This window comes from Microcaecilia unicolor, chromosome 1, assembly GCF_901765095.1.
Source record: "Microcaecilia unicolor chromosome 1, aMicUni1.1, whole genome shotgun sequence".
Classification (NCBI taxonomy): Eukaryota; Metazoa; Chordata; class Amphibia; order Gymnophiona; family Siphonopidae; genus Microcaecilia; species Microcaecilia unicolor.
In genome coordinates this window covers 233,881,043-233,896,834 of record NC_044031.1, presented here as the reverse complement: position 1 = coordinate 233,896,834, position 15,792 = coordinate 233,881,043, and the positions used below count along the sequence as shown (strand labels likewise).

The following is a 15,792-nucleotide window of genomic DNA, read 5'->3' as shown; positions in this document are numbered from 1 at the left end:
TGCGGTGGAGCCAGCTCACGTCCCTGTTATATCGGCTGCGGGGCAGACATCGCCACTCACAATTGTTGGTGCTTCACTTGGGGGGCAACGATGTGGTTGAATGGACAGGGAAGAGGCTGATCGATAATGTGAAAGAGGACTTACAATTGGTAATGGCTTGGTATCCATCTACTAGGGTGGTGTGGTCAGACATTATCCCCAGGCCTGTCTGTCTCCTTGCCCACAAATGGCAGCGGGGATTGAGCAAGATCAACCGGCAGGTGGGCTTATGGGTTATGGCTCGAGGGGGAAGCGGCGGTTTTGGCTTTGACGTGCCGCACATGTGCAGAAGCGGCACGTCGGTCACTCATCATTTATATTGTAAGATGATGTATCGGGCCGAGACAGGTGAAAAAGACATAATCAGAGAGCCCCGCGGCAGCAAATGAAGCCATTTCAACAAAGTAGGGCCAATCTGCAGTCAAGCAACGGCGTCTCTCTGTGATGGTACAAGGAGCTAACGGTTTTTAAGTCCTTTAAGCAGCAGCCATTTTAGTAACCTTCCCAGGTTTTCCTCCTTTTAAGAGAGAGGTGGTAGGGGATGATAGGGGGAGGAGTCAAGATGGCGGCATGAGCTGGAGACTCCACGGTTAGCATGAGCTGAAACTCTGCTGTTCAACCTTATTTTGCTTTTCCATATGCCGCACACTAAGAGGAAGGGGGTGGTAAAGGGTTTACTACCGCCAGCCCGATTACCTGCCCCCGGTCAGCAAACGCTGCTGCGTTATGTCTCCAGCACCCCAGCGAATACCGGTGAGAGGGACCCCGCATTTGGATATGTTGAAGGAGCGACATCTCCATTAGGGGTAGAGACATCATTATCCCCACCGGACCTTAATCCCCCGCTTTGTCCTGCAATCCTGCGGTCGAGTATTGAGGACGCGAAGGAACCGGAAGTCGGTGACCGGAGGCCCTCAGACGGAGGTACTCTACCCCAGGAAGCAGACGTTACAATCATAGAACATGCGGTTCCCCAAGCGGTAACTCTACAATCCATTTGGTCAGCTATCCAACAACTTACGACTCTGGCTACAAAAACCTCTCAGGATATGGCTTTGCTGGTAAATAAAATAGATGCTTTAACGTTAGCTCATGAAGTAAAAACAGATGTCTATTCAAAAAACTGAAATCTCATCTCTGAAAGCAGTAACAGATACTCTGATAAAAGATAAAATCAAGGTTTCCTTAAAATTATAAACTCTTGAAAACTATAATAGACGTCTGAATCTACGGATTTTAAATTTTCCTGTTTCACCTGGAATCGCCCCGATTGATTTCTTGAAAAAATACTTGATGGAAGTTTTGGCTTATCCTCAATCTGCAATTCCACCAATAAATAACATTTATTATTTACCTGAATCTAAACAATCTAAGGCGAATCCAACAGAAAAGATACAGACACCTGAACTGAATTTACAAGATTTATCAGCACTGTTGGAGGAATCTATATCAGAAGTATCAACTCGAAGGACGCTTTTGGTGTCATTTGTTTTCCAACAGGATATGAATGCTTTATTAAGACTACTTTAAGAACTCGAATAAAGAATTTTGTGGTCATAAAGTCTGGATCTTTCCAGATGTGGTTAGATCCACACAAGATCATAGAAAAGCATTTCTTGCTTACAGAGAGGAGGTTAAAGCAATGGGAGCTTCTTTTGTATTGGCTTATCCATGCAAATGCTGTATTAAATACCTAGGAAATAAGTATATCTTTTTTGAACCAGGTCAGCTTAAAACGTTTATAGATAGTAAGAAACTGTCCAGATAGTGATTGATGAGTATTAAGGAATAGTATATAAAGCTGGGGGTATACAAAAGCCAGGCCATTTATGTTAAAGTATTACTTTATGTTTCTCCTTTAACTAGATGTCTCCTCTCCCTATATTGATTGTGGTCTAAGAAAGCGATTTATTTTTTTTCTTTTTATTTTGCCTTTAATCAGAGAAAGCAATAATAGTTCTGGAGATTAATATTTTTTTTTCCTTTGTGGGTATTGATGAATAATGCAATCTCTGTAATTACTTCTCTGTATTTCCGATTTATAAGTATTATCTTGTAAACTTTGAAAATTTAATAAAGAAATTAAAATTAAAAAAAAGAGAGAGAGGTGGTAGGGATTCTGAGGACTCCCATCACTAAATTATTTAGCTGTTAGTTTTTTGTATATTTTAATTGATTTTCACCTTGAATCTCACCAGCACTCTTAGGATTACTTTTTTTTCTACTTTGAAGTTGTTTTGGCAAGTTCCCTTTGGTGGGTTTTGGATTGAATTCATTAATTGAAGCATCTTGACATACAATGCTGGGGATTAATTATCAAAGACATGATATAGTCAGTAAAGCAAAGAAAAGACTGAATAATCACAAGCAGAATAAGCTGTTGTAGCAAATAATAATCAGAACAAATTTCTTTGAAGGAATATGCCATACACAAAACATAAATAAAAGCGTCAACCAATACATTTGGCCTCATTTAATTTTACAGACCTTTATTATGCAATAAGAGAAACATTTTGTTAAAAGTGGAAATAATATACATGACAATTTGGATGAGTAATTGTACAGCAGTTTAAGAAAAAAACATACAAGGCATATCACCTTTATTTTTTTTTAATTGAATCAAACATGTTAAGGACCTGAAAATTGTTCCAAATACAAATGCTGCCTCTCCACATATAAATAATACAATATCCCACTGAGGCATTCATTTACTAAAGATGTTAGAGTGCATGTTATCTACGTGGCACAGCTATTACTTTATGCAGCAGGCCCTGTGGGAAATAATGCAAGTTAAACAGCATTAGTGTGCACTTCGTAAATAACCCCTAAGGGTCGACAATGCCATTATTTCACAAGGCGTATGATAATACCTGACTTTCAGTAGGTGGGTAGCCATGTATTCTCGGATCACCTCTTGCACTTTTGACTTGGAAATATTACAGTATCCCATTTGCAAATTACTTGCTCCTCAGGATAGATAATATATGAAAAGGGGGCTATTTCATTGAGGTACTGAAAGTAAGTAGAACTGTTGATCTTGGTAAGCTGCAGGCAAAGGCAGGTTTTAATGCTTCAGTACCTGAATGTTGAGGTACCACAATAGTTGTACAAGAAAATTCCAGTCTACGAGGGCGATTCTATTAACATGGTAACTCCAGTTAGGCACCCCGATAACATGCGAGAGGAGCCATAGACCTGGCATAACTGTGGGTACCTGAGTGCAGCAAGAGTGCGCGTATTATAAATGCATGAAGTAGGAGCACTGCCCATGCCCCAACCCATGCTCCATCCCTCCCCCTTTGCAATTATGTGCAATAGCACTTACACATGCCCTTACAGAATAGTGCTTAAGGTGCTTATATGTAAATGCCTTTTTCTATACATTTATGCACATAAAAGGTACATCCTATGGATGCCCAGTAACATAACTGCACTTCACATGCTTAACTAGCCCTAATGTAACGGATAAGATGAATGACTACCTTTTTACATTAAACAGTGGACAGGAATGATGGTCTGAGTAAAGAAAGATGATGACTATTGTAGGATGATAGATGACAGAAAATGGATATGAACACTACTAGTCCCTGAATACAACAGGTTTGGTTTTTAGGACTGCCAAATATCAGTAATTCAAAATTAACCTGGTTCTTAGATCAGATATCTCTCATGAAAACTCACTGTGGAAATCCTGAAATCAGACTTGTTTGAGTCAGTAATGAAAGTTTACCATCACTGATATAAAAGATACAAGCATCACATCCCTGCTTCCAGCACCACAAAACAGACAATGTACAGACTTTCAAAGGATCACATGAAATAAATAACCTGCTACTAGTTACAATGTTCTCAGTGCTTGAGTGCAAGTGCCTGTCTTACAAATGACACTTAAAAAAATTATCAGATCTTTTGTCAAATGAGTATTAAAGGTCATGTTGTATAGAAGATAACTTCCACATAGACAGTTTATTTGCTGAAAAATGTATATGCTACAAGCGCATGTAAAGAGAAAGAGCAATGCCACTACAGTTTTTCAAATTTTACATATCCCAAGTCGTATGGTAATAAGAAAAATCTAGCATATAGAATGCATTTATTATGGGAATTCCAACTCAACAGCTTCAACCATGCTTGAAAAGAAATTAGTAGATTAATGAAGCTTTTCTGCAACAAAGGAAAAACCACCAGTACTGCAGGATGTAGTGATTAAAGTGACACCAAAGAGGCAAATACTTCTTCCGGTTATCTAAATCCAAGTGTATTGTATTAATTCAGTTTCCAAAGTTTTGATTCACCATTCCAAACAGGTAGAAAAATAAGAAAGCTTATGTAGCAGGAATCTGTGGTAGCCCAAATTCATCCACTAATATGCCATCCTGAAACAGATAAAAGCCGAGAACAAAAAATGTCAATATTTTCAAAGAAACAACACAGCTGAAAAATAAAAGTACATCTATAATGGATTTAAACATTCTAGAATAAGCTTCATTACCAATAGTCTGAGCTTTGTGCTTAAATGTTAGCACTGGTAAAAAAAGGAATCCTGAAAGCACTTTTGGCTGAGCCAATCCTTGCTGTCTACTGGCATCTCCATCGCTTCCTTCATTCAGTTGGCTTCAGCTCATGCCTTTGCACTGGTAGCATAAGGCAAATTACATTCAAGTAGGCATTTCACTGTTCCCAGAGAACTTATACAATTTGAGTAGTATACAAAGGAATGGAGGGGGTACATGACTAGTACAAACTCACAAAGCACATCAGTGGGATTTTAATCCTGGTTTTCCATGTTCTCGGCCTGCTGCTCTAACCACTGGGCTACTCCATCATTTACTTGTATATATTGATTGCTACAAGAAATGCACACTAACACAACAGAGGTTTCTTTTAAAAAAACCTTAATTGTTGTTCTCTATGCCTTGCATAGTGTTTGGGGGCTATGGCTATAGCTCAATGTGAAACATAGTGGAAGATAAGAATTGCTATCCCAGCTTTAGAAATTCTCACAAGAACAAAAAAAAAAAGTACATCACAGTTTCCTGCAGAAATTGTGGGGACAGTTCTTCAGCAAGAAGTAGCAGTTCTGTGGTGGATTAAAATTAATTTGCATAATAATCATTTTCTAATCTTGTTTTACCTTTGAAATGTTCTTTTGAAAGTTATGGTGGGGGAATTTCAGGAATTTTTGTAGGAGAAGGAGAGGAGGAAATCTCTGGGATATGGAGAGAAGGAGAGGAGATCAGGGATGGGAAGACAAAAGAGGAAAGTTGGTGATAGGAGAACAGTAGAATGCACCTTTTGGGAGAAGAGAACTAGTGAGAAATGTGTCCATTCCACCCTTTTCTAGTCCCCTTCCTACACAATCCTCTTTCCACTCCTTTCCCCATCACCAGTACTTTTATTTTCCTTCCTGTTCCCTTCCCAAGTACCTGTACATATACACACACAGCCTCCTCCATTCATACACAGCCCATCCCTGGCTTCTCTAGACACATGCCTCACCCTGTCTCATCTATTCATGTCACCTCCTCCTTTCTGATCCTCAAGTCAGAACTGGGGAGGAGAACAGCAGCACCACCTCAGTTGCATCCTCCTCCACTACTGCCTGAGACCAGACTGCTGCTTTGAGATTCGACTATAAAGAAGAATTGGAAACAAGCTCAAAATAACTATTAAGATTGCCTTAGATACCAAGAGGAAAGCATGGTATTCAAAAAAAGATAGATATAACAGAACCTTATGCTAAATTCCTTTTTTCAACTGGTCTCTAGATAAACTGATATAAATACATTTTCTCAAATACAGAAAATATTCCAACAGCAACTCAGCTAGCTACATTTTTCCACTCTAAAATAATATTAGGTCTTCATTTGGGAACTGTGTTTATGATTCCTCCGAGTCAATGTTAATTCAGGATGCTATTCCTGTTAAATCTTGGTCAAATATTTTACCCGCTGACTGGGACTTATTTTGCTCTCTGTTTTATAACTATCCTAGAACCTATTTGGATTCTTGTCCACCTTATCTAATGTCTGCCTCATAAAAAAATGTTTTTGTTTGAATGGATTCAGTGTCTACTTGAGTTGGGGCTATTTGACGTAAGGTTAAGAGATATAATAATCCTATATAATAATTCTCACTCCAACATTCTGAGGCTGCCTGGAACCGTGGATCATGTTGGAGTAGATAATAGTGATGTCACACAACCCACACCAGATTGGCCAGTAGAAGGGAGAGGGGCGGAGCCACGATACAGGGAGCAGCGAATCAGCACAACACGGGGAATGCATAGCAGCAGGAACAGAAGCCTCTCTCACTCAGTCACTCTCACATACACTTTCAAACATACACACTCAGAGGAAAACCTTGCTAGCGCCTGTTTCCTTTCAAACAGAAACGGGCCTTTTTTTTACTAGTTTTATATAATTTTTAACTCTTAACCCCTATTCACTTGTTTTATCAGTCCCACCTTAGTAATTCCCTTATTTGTCCTATTTGCCTGTCCTGATTAGATTGTAAGCACTGTCGAGCAGGAACTATCTCTTCATGTTCAAGTGTACAGCGCTGCAGACATTTAGTAGCGTTATAGAAGTAAGTAGTAATAATTATTCCTATCATCAAGGACCCGAAACAATCTTCCAGTTTAGTTTCCAACTATATATAGACCTGTAGCTTCAAATCCATTGTTTACAAAAAAATTATACAGGGCTTGGTTTGTTCTCAGCTTAATGATTATTTGATGAAACAAACATAACATTCTACATTTTTCTCATTTAGGATTTAGATCCAGTCACAGTGCGGAGACTGTAATTATATCTATTGCTGATAATATAAAATCTTTTTTGAATAAGAACTATAAAGCACTCCTACTACAATTCGATTTATTATCAGCATTTGATTTAGTGGACCACAATCTATTGCTTGCTGAACTTAATACAATTAGAATTGTTCGTAATGTCTTGACATGGTTTACTGAATTCCTGACTACAAGGTCTTATACAGTAAGAGAAAAACAAAGACAGACAAGAGTAATCCCTGTGGAGTTCTGCAGGGTTCTCCACTGTCCCCAGTACTACTTAATGTTTATCTTCATAATTTGGGGGCTGATCTCACTAGAGCTGGTTTTTCAATTTATAGCTATGCAGATGATATTTCAGTCAATATTCCGGTTACCTCTTCCTTAGGACAGGTGTCATCTAAGGTACATGGTAAGTCTTTGGATGAATAGATATAAACAAACTTAATATGGAAAAAAACAAAGTTATATTATTTCTAAATAAATTTGTTCTTAACATACCTCCATTGATCAAATCAATTATTCTCTTTGCTCTATGATTAAAATTCTGGAAGTTTATTTAGACCAGACTTTCTATTATGTTAATGTTGTGGCTAAAATTCATTTTTATTGATGAGGAAATTAAGATGAATTAGAAAAATCTTTTGAAATTGATCAATTCAGACAGTTGACCACTACTACTCTCCAAATTGGATTATTGCAATTTGATTTATTTAGGTGCTTCAAAAACAAACAGTTCAAAAATTACAAACAATTCAGACCACCACAGTAAGACTAATCTTTTCTTTAGGTAAGTTTGATAGAATTTCAACTTACTATCTAAGTTACATTAGCTACTGCTAGAAGCTAGAATCCAATTTAAATTCTGTTGTGCAGTATTTAAAATTTGAACTGGGGACTGTCCAGAATATTTACTCATTTTGAATTTACTCCATCTAAGCTGTAAGCTACATTGAAATTGAGTTTGTTTTCGGGATGTGAGATATGTCATAAATAATAAAAAATTAGGATATTAAAAAATTTACTATTCATGAAAAAAAAAAATCACTTGATGTACAAGTAATGAAGAGTTGGAAATTTGTATCCTCTTGTTTTATATATTTGTCTAATTATATTTTGTTTGGGAAACATTTGAAAACCCAGCTTTTTAAAAGGTTTTCTGAATTATCTCGATTTTACCTGATGTAATGAGAATCTTTTAAGAAAGGGAATTTTGTGGGGTATATTGTTCCACTATAGTGAATATTGTTATGTTTCTATGTAAGTTCCCAAGGGTTTCCCTTAGTTTTATTTTATTATTGTAAACCACTTAGAACAATTTGGCATAAAGCGGTATATAAGCGCAATGGGATGTAATGAAACTTGAGACAAGGTGCATATGCATGGTTCAGAGAAGTCTGAGTCTGGCCAGCAGAGAAGACTGTGGTCCCATGTGCTGCTACTGGGCTCCTCTTCCTGAATTTGAATCAGCCTAGGAAGGGGGGGGGGGGGGGGGGGGGGGGAGAAGAGTGCTGCATACAAGGCACTCTACCTGCCCTGGGCTCTGCCCACAGCAATTCTGCATGGTCTCAAAGTCCTTGGTCAGGGATGGATTTTGTGGTGGTTTCCACAACCAGTAAATCCTGGGACAGTGCTGGCAAGAAAACTTAAGTATGTATGAGAACCTAGTGCACAGCATCATAGTTGTATCAAGAAGGCTGCTCCCTATGCTAGAATCAGCGAGTGTTCAGCATAGTCTTCTGTCTCTTTCAAACTCAGCACAGCAAGTAGACACATCCTGTTCAACCATGTAGAAATAAAAATGTGATTGAAAACACTACTTCTTTGATGTAAATTCCCTCCCCCCTCCCCCCTCCACCATGACAAGCATGTCAAATTTCAGTCAGGCGAGACTTGCCTTGTATTTAGACATATATATAAATTCACTAGAAAACTTTAATAGAAATATATGATTTTACCTTGTTTTTTGCATCACTTGGAACCCCTTCAGGTATTGCTGGTGCAGAGGCAGCTTCATCTAGGTATGAACTATCTTCATCATTTAATAGCTCATCACCCAGTGCATCAAGCTCTAAAGACGAAATGAAAAACATACAAAGATAAGAAGACACACTTATTTCTTAACATTTTCAGCATAGAACTCTTTCAGAAGCAGAAATGGAATGTGAGCGGCATAGAATTTGATGCGAGAGATATGACTGTCTAGAGCATGGGCTCCCACCTCTAGCAGTTGTCATTTGTGACAATGGACATTCTACTCGGCTTTTTCCTTTTTTTTTTTTCAGTTAACATGTTATATCAGTCATGATAAGTAACCTCAAAGTTATATGTTCTTGGAATCAGCTAATTATCCCCTAAACCTTCAAGAGGCTGACATTTTAATCTCCATCTACTTGTCCTGGGGTGATTCCGTATTGCTCCAGTTCTACTCTAGTAGATATCAGTGTGAGGATCTGTTACAGTGGGGTACACATCTATCTCAGCAAAGCAGAGGGCCAAAGACTGTTTGCAAAAAATTATACATTCCAAAATAGATTTATTTTTGGTTAGAGTGAAAAGGGTAGTCTCTTACCTCACTATTCTGTTCCCTCTATATATCCACTAATCCAAATTCTTGCACTGCTTATCTATTTCCTTACTTTCTCTCTGCAATTGTTGAGGGCATCCTCCCATTCTGTCCAGTCCTTCCTTGGCACAATTCATGTCCCCTCCTATCACCACAACCCCTTTGGCTACTGAATCAAGTCCCACTTAGTTTTATTTGGGTTATACAAACATATGATGGAAAGTTCCCTTTGATACACTCTACCTGTTACTCAGACTACCTTACCATTACCATCCTTCTAGTCTGATATTCCACGAACAATATTTTTTATTCACAAGTATTACACCAAAAATCAAAGAATTGCCAAAGATGGATACAGTCCCTCACTGATTTTGTTCTAATTTTTGGTATTCTGTGTCAATCAGGTATGTTTCCTAGAGAAAGGCAATATATAAGGAAGGGAAGCCAGTGAATAGCTACACTTCTCAACTGTGATGAGATGTTTGCCAAAAGACTTATCCAACAGATTGGAGTGTTCCATGCATAAATTTGTCCATCCTGATCAAATGGAGTTACTAAAGGAAGGAAGAAAGGGGTTAATATATGAAGAACTATTAATTGAATTCATATCCATACAAATAGAAAGAGGAAGTGGAATATTTGGCAGTAGACATGGAGAAGGCCTTTGATAGGGTGGAATGGAGTTTTCTAGTTGAAGTTTTGCAACATCTCAACCTAGGCTCTAATTTTGAAAAGTGGATGCAGGCACTCTATCACATCTAGGAACAGTATAATTTTTTTTAAATTTGAAATTATATTATACAAGCAAAACAACTTGAAGGAAAAGCACACCACAGGAAAAGAAATACTATATCAAGGCAATAACTTGTGCTACATAATCCACTAACAGAGGAGAACCAAAGGCAATATCCCTTGAAACAATATATTTCACATTTTTATACTTGAAGAAAAGTCTTAAAATATGGTCACGCTCTTGTGGAAAAATAAACGTAGCCATAAGAGTAGCTCAAACTGACTACTTCAGATTCCGAACGTTCTAGGAAAACTTTTAGGTCCAGACTACCTGCAATATCTCTTCTATATATGTTTTAAATATTTCCCCAGGTGGCAAAATAGAGTGCTTCGGAAAGTTTTAAACCGATATGAGTTTTCCAAAATCTCACGTTTTCTAGCAATCATCATTTTATCCTTAACCACAGATTGTATTCTCTGTTGCTCTAATTTGTCCAGTCTATCTTGTACACTTTTAATGTTTCCGTTGTTGATTTGGTAATTTCTTGATTTTCCAGAATATCACAGTTAAAGTTGTAATTGAATTATGCATCAGCACAATTGCATCCCAAAGGGATCCTAAGTTATCATATCTGGTTTAACCAAGAAGAAATCATCAAAGGCTCTTCTGCCCCTGCCCTGAAACCTGGGCCTGTTACAACAATCCTGCCATTGACGTTCCAGAAGTCTCCTCAGAAGCCTTCTCTCCAGCTGCCATAGATCTCACTGGCATCTCTCCTTCCAGCTGAGAGCTTCCATCTGCATTCGGCTCGTTGCCTTGCAACGATTCAGGCTGCTTCCCCAGATTGGAAATGATTGCAGGAAGAGAAGGAGCAGAGTTATCCAAGGAATGCTGCTTCAAGCGTCCCAGCAGAACTAGTCCGGGGTAAACAGCTACAGTACAAGATCACATATAGACAGCTGTTCAAAAAGGGCGATCAGAGTAGAAACGTATGTTGGAGAAATTGATACTTGAACACACAAGCACATTTCCTCTTCTTTTGAACTGCCTACCCCCGGCTCTTCACACGGAATCATCAAATCCTAAATTCAAGGCAGCTTTAGATGTTTTTATTTCAGACGGCATATGGCAATTATTGAATGTGTGTTCCAATACACCCTTAGTTTCTACCCCTTCTTTCCCATTACTAATTGCAGTTCCTTGCACTCTCACGAAAGAGCGGTATATCAAGTCAATAAACTATGGGAAAATTAGATTCTTACCTTGGTAATTTTCTTTCCTTTAGTCATAGCAGATGAAGCCATTATGTATGGGTTGTGTCCATCAACCAGCAGGGGGAGATAGAGAGCACTCAAATTTCACAGTGCCACATGGTCAGCTAGCTCCACTGCCTCTTCAGTATTTGAAGCTTCCAAAGCAGTATAACAAACCGCAATGGGAATAACATGAACTTTCCTCACAGCGAACGAGTAATGTTGAAACGATCTAAAGATTGGTTTGGCAGCAGTGTTTTGGAGGAGCTGAAGACTGTATGATGTCTTAATACCAAAATGTAATGCATTGTAGAAGGCACGGTGGTAGAGAAGCAGACCAAAGACCAGGTCTTAAAGCCTTTAGGGTTATAGTATGCATTTGTCTTAAAGCAAAAAACAGACGATCTCACAACTGAATGAGACAGGACATGACAGATATCTAAAAATCATGAGTGGTGTTGAATAGCCGTCTTTCCCTTCAAATAGTAACAAGGCTAGGGTACACTCCCTAAATTAAAATTAACAGGCAGCAGTTTTAAAATAAATTAATTTTTCGCTCAAAATACAATCAAGCTGTGTTATGTGTTGCTGGAGGATGTGAACGAGGCATCTAGCATAACTGGGCTTAAAAGGGCTTTAGACAAGGTCCTGGAAGGCAGCAGACTATAAAACATTATTAGCCTGATAGAATTGAGAAAGCCATTGCTTATCCTTGCTAGTGAGCAATAAGGAAGTATCTACTCTTTGGGTTCCTACTGGGTACTTGTGACCCACACTGACCACAGCCGGAGAGAGGATGCTGGGTTCAGCGGACCTTGGGTCTGCCCAGCACGACACCTTTTTTATTTTCACTGGCAAGTAATGAATGGTGTCTGAGGAAGGGACAAAAAAAAAATAGAGGTAGTAAAGTAGCAAAGCAAAAACCAACAAAAAGGAGGGGGAATAGCTAGTCAAGTGTAGATGTGATGATAGATAATCTCATTGTATGACTGCTAACCTGCTTCTAAATCATCTTCATCTATCTCCGGTGTTCCATAACTGCGGCTCAGTGCTTCCTGGATTTCATTTGCATCCTCCATCATGTCCTCTAGCTGATCTTGCAAATCCTACAACAGATAAAACAAAAAGTAAATTTCACATGCAATCAGATATTCCACATTAGAAGATATCAGTAATGTCGCTTCCCAGTCCCAAATTTCGTCTGATTCTGCACTGTGGTCCTGTCCTCATTAGCTTTAGTTACTCCCTCCTCAGCCACAAAAATGATAAATACTTCCTTAGCAAAGCTGGGTAAAATAGTATGGTAGCTATGTTAACCCACTTTAAAGGTAATTAATAGAAACAAACCAAAAGAAAATAAGAAGTTAGTCCGATATCATCTTTTTTTGTTTGTTTGTTTTATTTCTATTACAAAAGCTGAACACTCATTCTGGTCTTCTGATTAAGGTCCCTTTCAATAACATTTAACTGACAACTTGTTTATACAATCCACTTCCTACCAAAACATCAAATATTCAATTTGTTTAAAAAAAAAAAATCAGAAACATGATACATTCGGACAAAACAAAGACCACAAACCTCTGTTGTGTCAGTTAAAAATATACAGCCAAGAGTCACTACGGTATTTTAAGGGCATAAGACCATAAGAAAACAAGACATACTGGATCAGACCAAGATATACTGAGCCCAGCATCCTGTCTCAAACAGCAGCCAGTGTGGGTCACAAGTACCCAGCGGATCCCACAAAGATCTATTTCTCATTGTTCATTTCCAAGGTAAACCATGGCTCTTCCAAATCTACCTTGCTAATAAATTTTTATGGACATCCTCCAGGAACTTGTCCAAACCTCATTTGAATCCTGCTATAATCAATCACCTTGACCACATCCTCCAGCAACAAACACCACAGTTTAATTATGCACTGTGTGAAAAAAAAAATTCTACTATCTGCTTTCAATCTGCATGCCATTACTTTTATGGAATGCTCTCGTTTTTACGTTTGAAAGGTTAAACATTCCTTATTTAACTATTCTATCCCACTCATGGTTTCATAAACTTCCATCATATCTCCTCTCATCTGTCTCTTCTTCAAGCTGAAGAGTTCTAACTTGTTTAGCAGTTCTTCATTTTTTTCTGCCCTTCTCAGAAACCTTTTTAGTTCCAAACAATGCATGTTAACAAAAATGTGATTTGTCTTTAATGCACATTTTTTACAGTAATACACTGAGATGCAAAAGCATGCAAATCAGCTCATTATTATGTAAATGAATAATGCAGCTTGTAAGAAATTTTGCAAACTTGTTGTTTATAGAAACATACCACAACTTCAAGAGGCAGCTTTACCTTTCCTCCCCGGAAGCTTCGGGCCAATAGTGCAGGGCATATTGCTCCTGAGAAGCAACTTTAAGGAGCTGATGCATTAACCAAAGCACCCTTCACCCCATCTATACTCTTTCAAACACAAACTTCCTCATCTCTTGTGGCCCCTGGCTGAGACTGCCATTTTGATGCCAGGAGTCATTTGGAAATGCCCATTGTTTGTTCTTGCTCACGTATTACTCAGCAGGGAGAATTCCAATGAACTTTTATTGCACTAGCCTAGGTCTTCAGAATGTAGCAGGTCCAACTTTGAATGTGTGAGGCTGCAGCAATGAAAAAGTAAATTACCACAGGATTCAAAAACTTGCAGTACTGAGGTGATGCAGGTTAGTAAACCTGTGGTAAATTTTCATGTGGTAAAATAAGTGTATTTTTCTGCACTTCAGTAACTCTGCCCATAACCTTTGGGATTAGTCAAGTGTGGAAAACAGCAAAATTAGTCATGATGCAAAATTTTGGATCCAGACTAAAAGTGTTTTCTCTGTAACTATTAAAAAAAAAGAAAATAATAATTTTAAAAAATGTAGGATTGTGTGTGTGTGTGGGGTGGGGGGGGGGCCCAAAGTTTAAACTTCCGTTTAGATTGTTAACTGGATCTTGGAGAACCAGTGGTCTGGGGATTGCCTGATCTCAAAAAAATATAATCAAGCATGTTTGCTGTGTCATTTGGCTGATTGGACACTGGAGGGACAGGTCTATAAACCTTTAACTTTTAGGGTAGAACTATTTTAAACCCGGGCAACTCCTCTATCTACTTCAGGTGCCTGTCAGTAAGCTTCCCTTGAGTGTGAAGAATAATATTCTTTTTTATCATTTGCGTGATCTTAGGCGCTTTCACCTGAAACTTTGGATCATCTTCCTAGCTGTAGCAATGTGATTTTTAGCCCCGGTAAGGATAATAAAGTTTTCCGATACTATATCCTTGGAATCCATCTTTTGTGTCATGTGTTGGGAGCAGATGGCAAACCATTAGACCAGCTAGGAGATGATGCATTACATCGTATACAAGACATTTATGCATACAAGCAACTTTCTCATTAAGTTTGTTCCCTGAGCTCTGCAGTTCTTATGTTTCAGTCTCAAATTTCATGAGTTCCTGGCTACGGCCGGAAAGGATCGTCTTTCGATATCCACCTTGCACAAGCTTTTGTTACGACTTTCTCCACAGCGAGATTTGTCAATTAACTTCAAGGTGGTGTGACAATCTACACCGCTCACCTGTACCTTGAAGCTTCTTCCATTAATTATGAGAATCCCCACTATTACTATAAATGCCGACTACAGGAGTATCAATTTTGTATTATACATCAGGCTTACGGTACTCGGGCACAACTGTTTAAAATTGGTATTGTGGAATCCACTATATGTCAGAAATGTAAACACAGATGTTCATTCCTTTTATCATGCTTTCTGGTCCTGCCCACAGATACAATTTCTTTGGAGGGTTACAATCTCTTATTTAGAACAAGTTCTCCACTCTCCTAAACTGGTTTCCCCAGTGGGATTCCTTTTAGATTATTATGATGTCTTTATGCTACAGGGCAAAGGGGGGAGGGGCTGTCAATTTATTCAGAAAGCTGGAATTGTGGGTAATAAAAAGGCAGTCTTGGGAGTGTGAACAGCGACAGACTCTCCTTCATATTGGGCCTGGTGCAACAAACTTCTTTTTCTTTGATATTGTTCTTCCCCCTCCCCCCTTTTTTTTTGGGGGGGGGGGTGGGGGAGATCCCCATAAGTCTGTTACATGATATCTTAGAACAGTGGGTCATAAGAGTCCAGGCTCTCTGTATCCTAGTTATTTCTGTTTGACTGGTGTTTTGGGGTTGGGGGGGGGGGGTAAAATTTAAAACTTTTTGATGACTTATTGTTCTGCTTGTTTCTTTGTTATTAATAAACATGATTTAAACATAAAAACATTTTGGGCTTCATTTACAAAGTAGCACTACCAATCAGCGTGCACTGAATGCAAAGAAGCCCATAGGAATTGAACGGACTTCTTCGCATTCAGTGTGCTGCTAATCAGTAGCAC

General features: G+C 38.5%; 1 protein-coding gene across 1 annotated transcript in view; it reads right to left on the bottom strand.

The window, feature by feature from the left end:
- Positions 1-2,507: 2,507 nt before the first annotated feature.
- CHMP5 (charged multivesicular body protein 5) overlaps positions 2,508-15,792 on the bottom strand; it is a 59,790-nt gene continuing 46,505 nt past the window's right edge. Inside the window, exons 6-8 of the mRNA XM_030204773.1 lie at positions 12,382-12,490; positions 8,791-8,903; positions 2,508-4,415 (exon numbers count right to left, since the gene is read on the bottom strand). Of these exons, the coding sequence (XP_030060633.1) occupies positions 4,365-4,415; positions 8,791-8,903; positions 12,382-12,490 (273 nt within the window). The 3' untranslated portion in view covers positions 2,508-4,364. The remainder of the gene's footprint in view (positions 4,416-8,790; positions 8,904-12,381; positions 12,491-15,792) is intronic.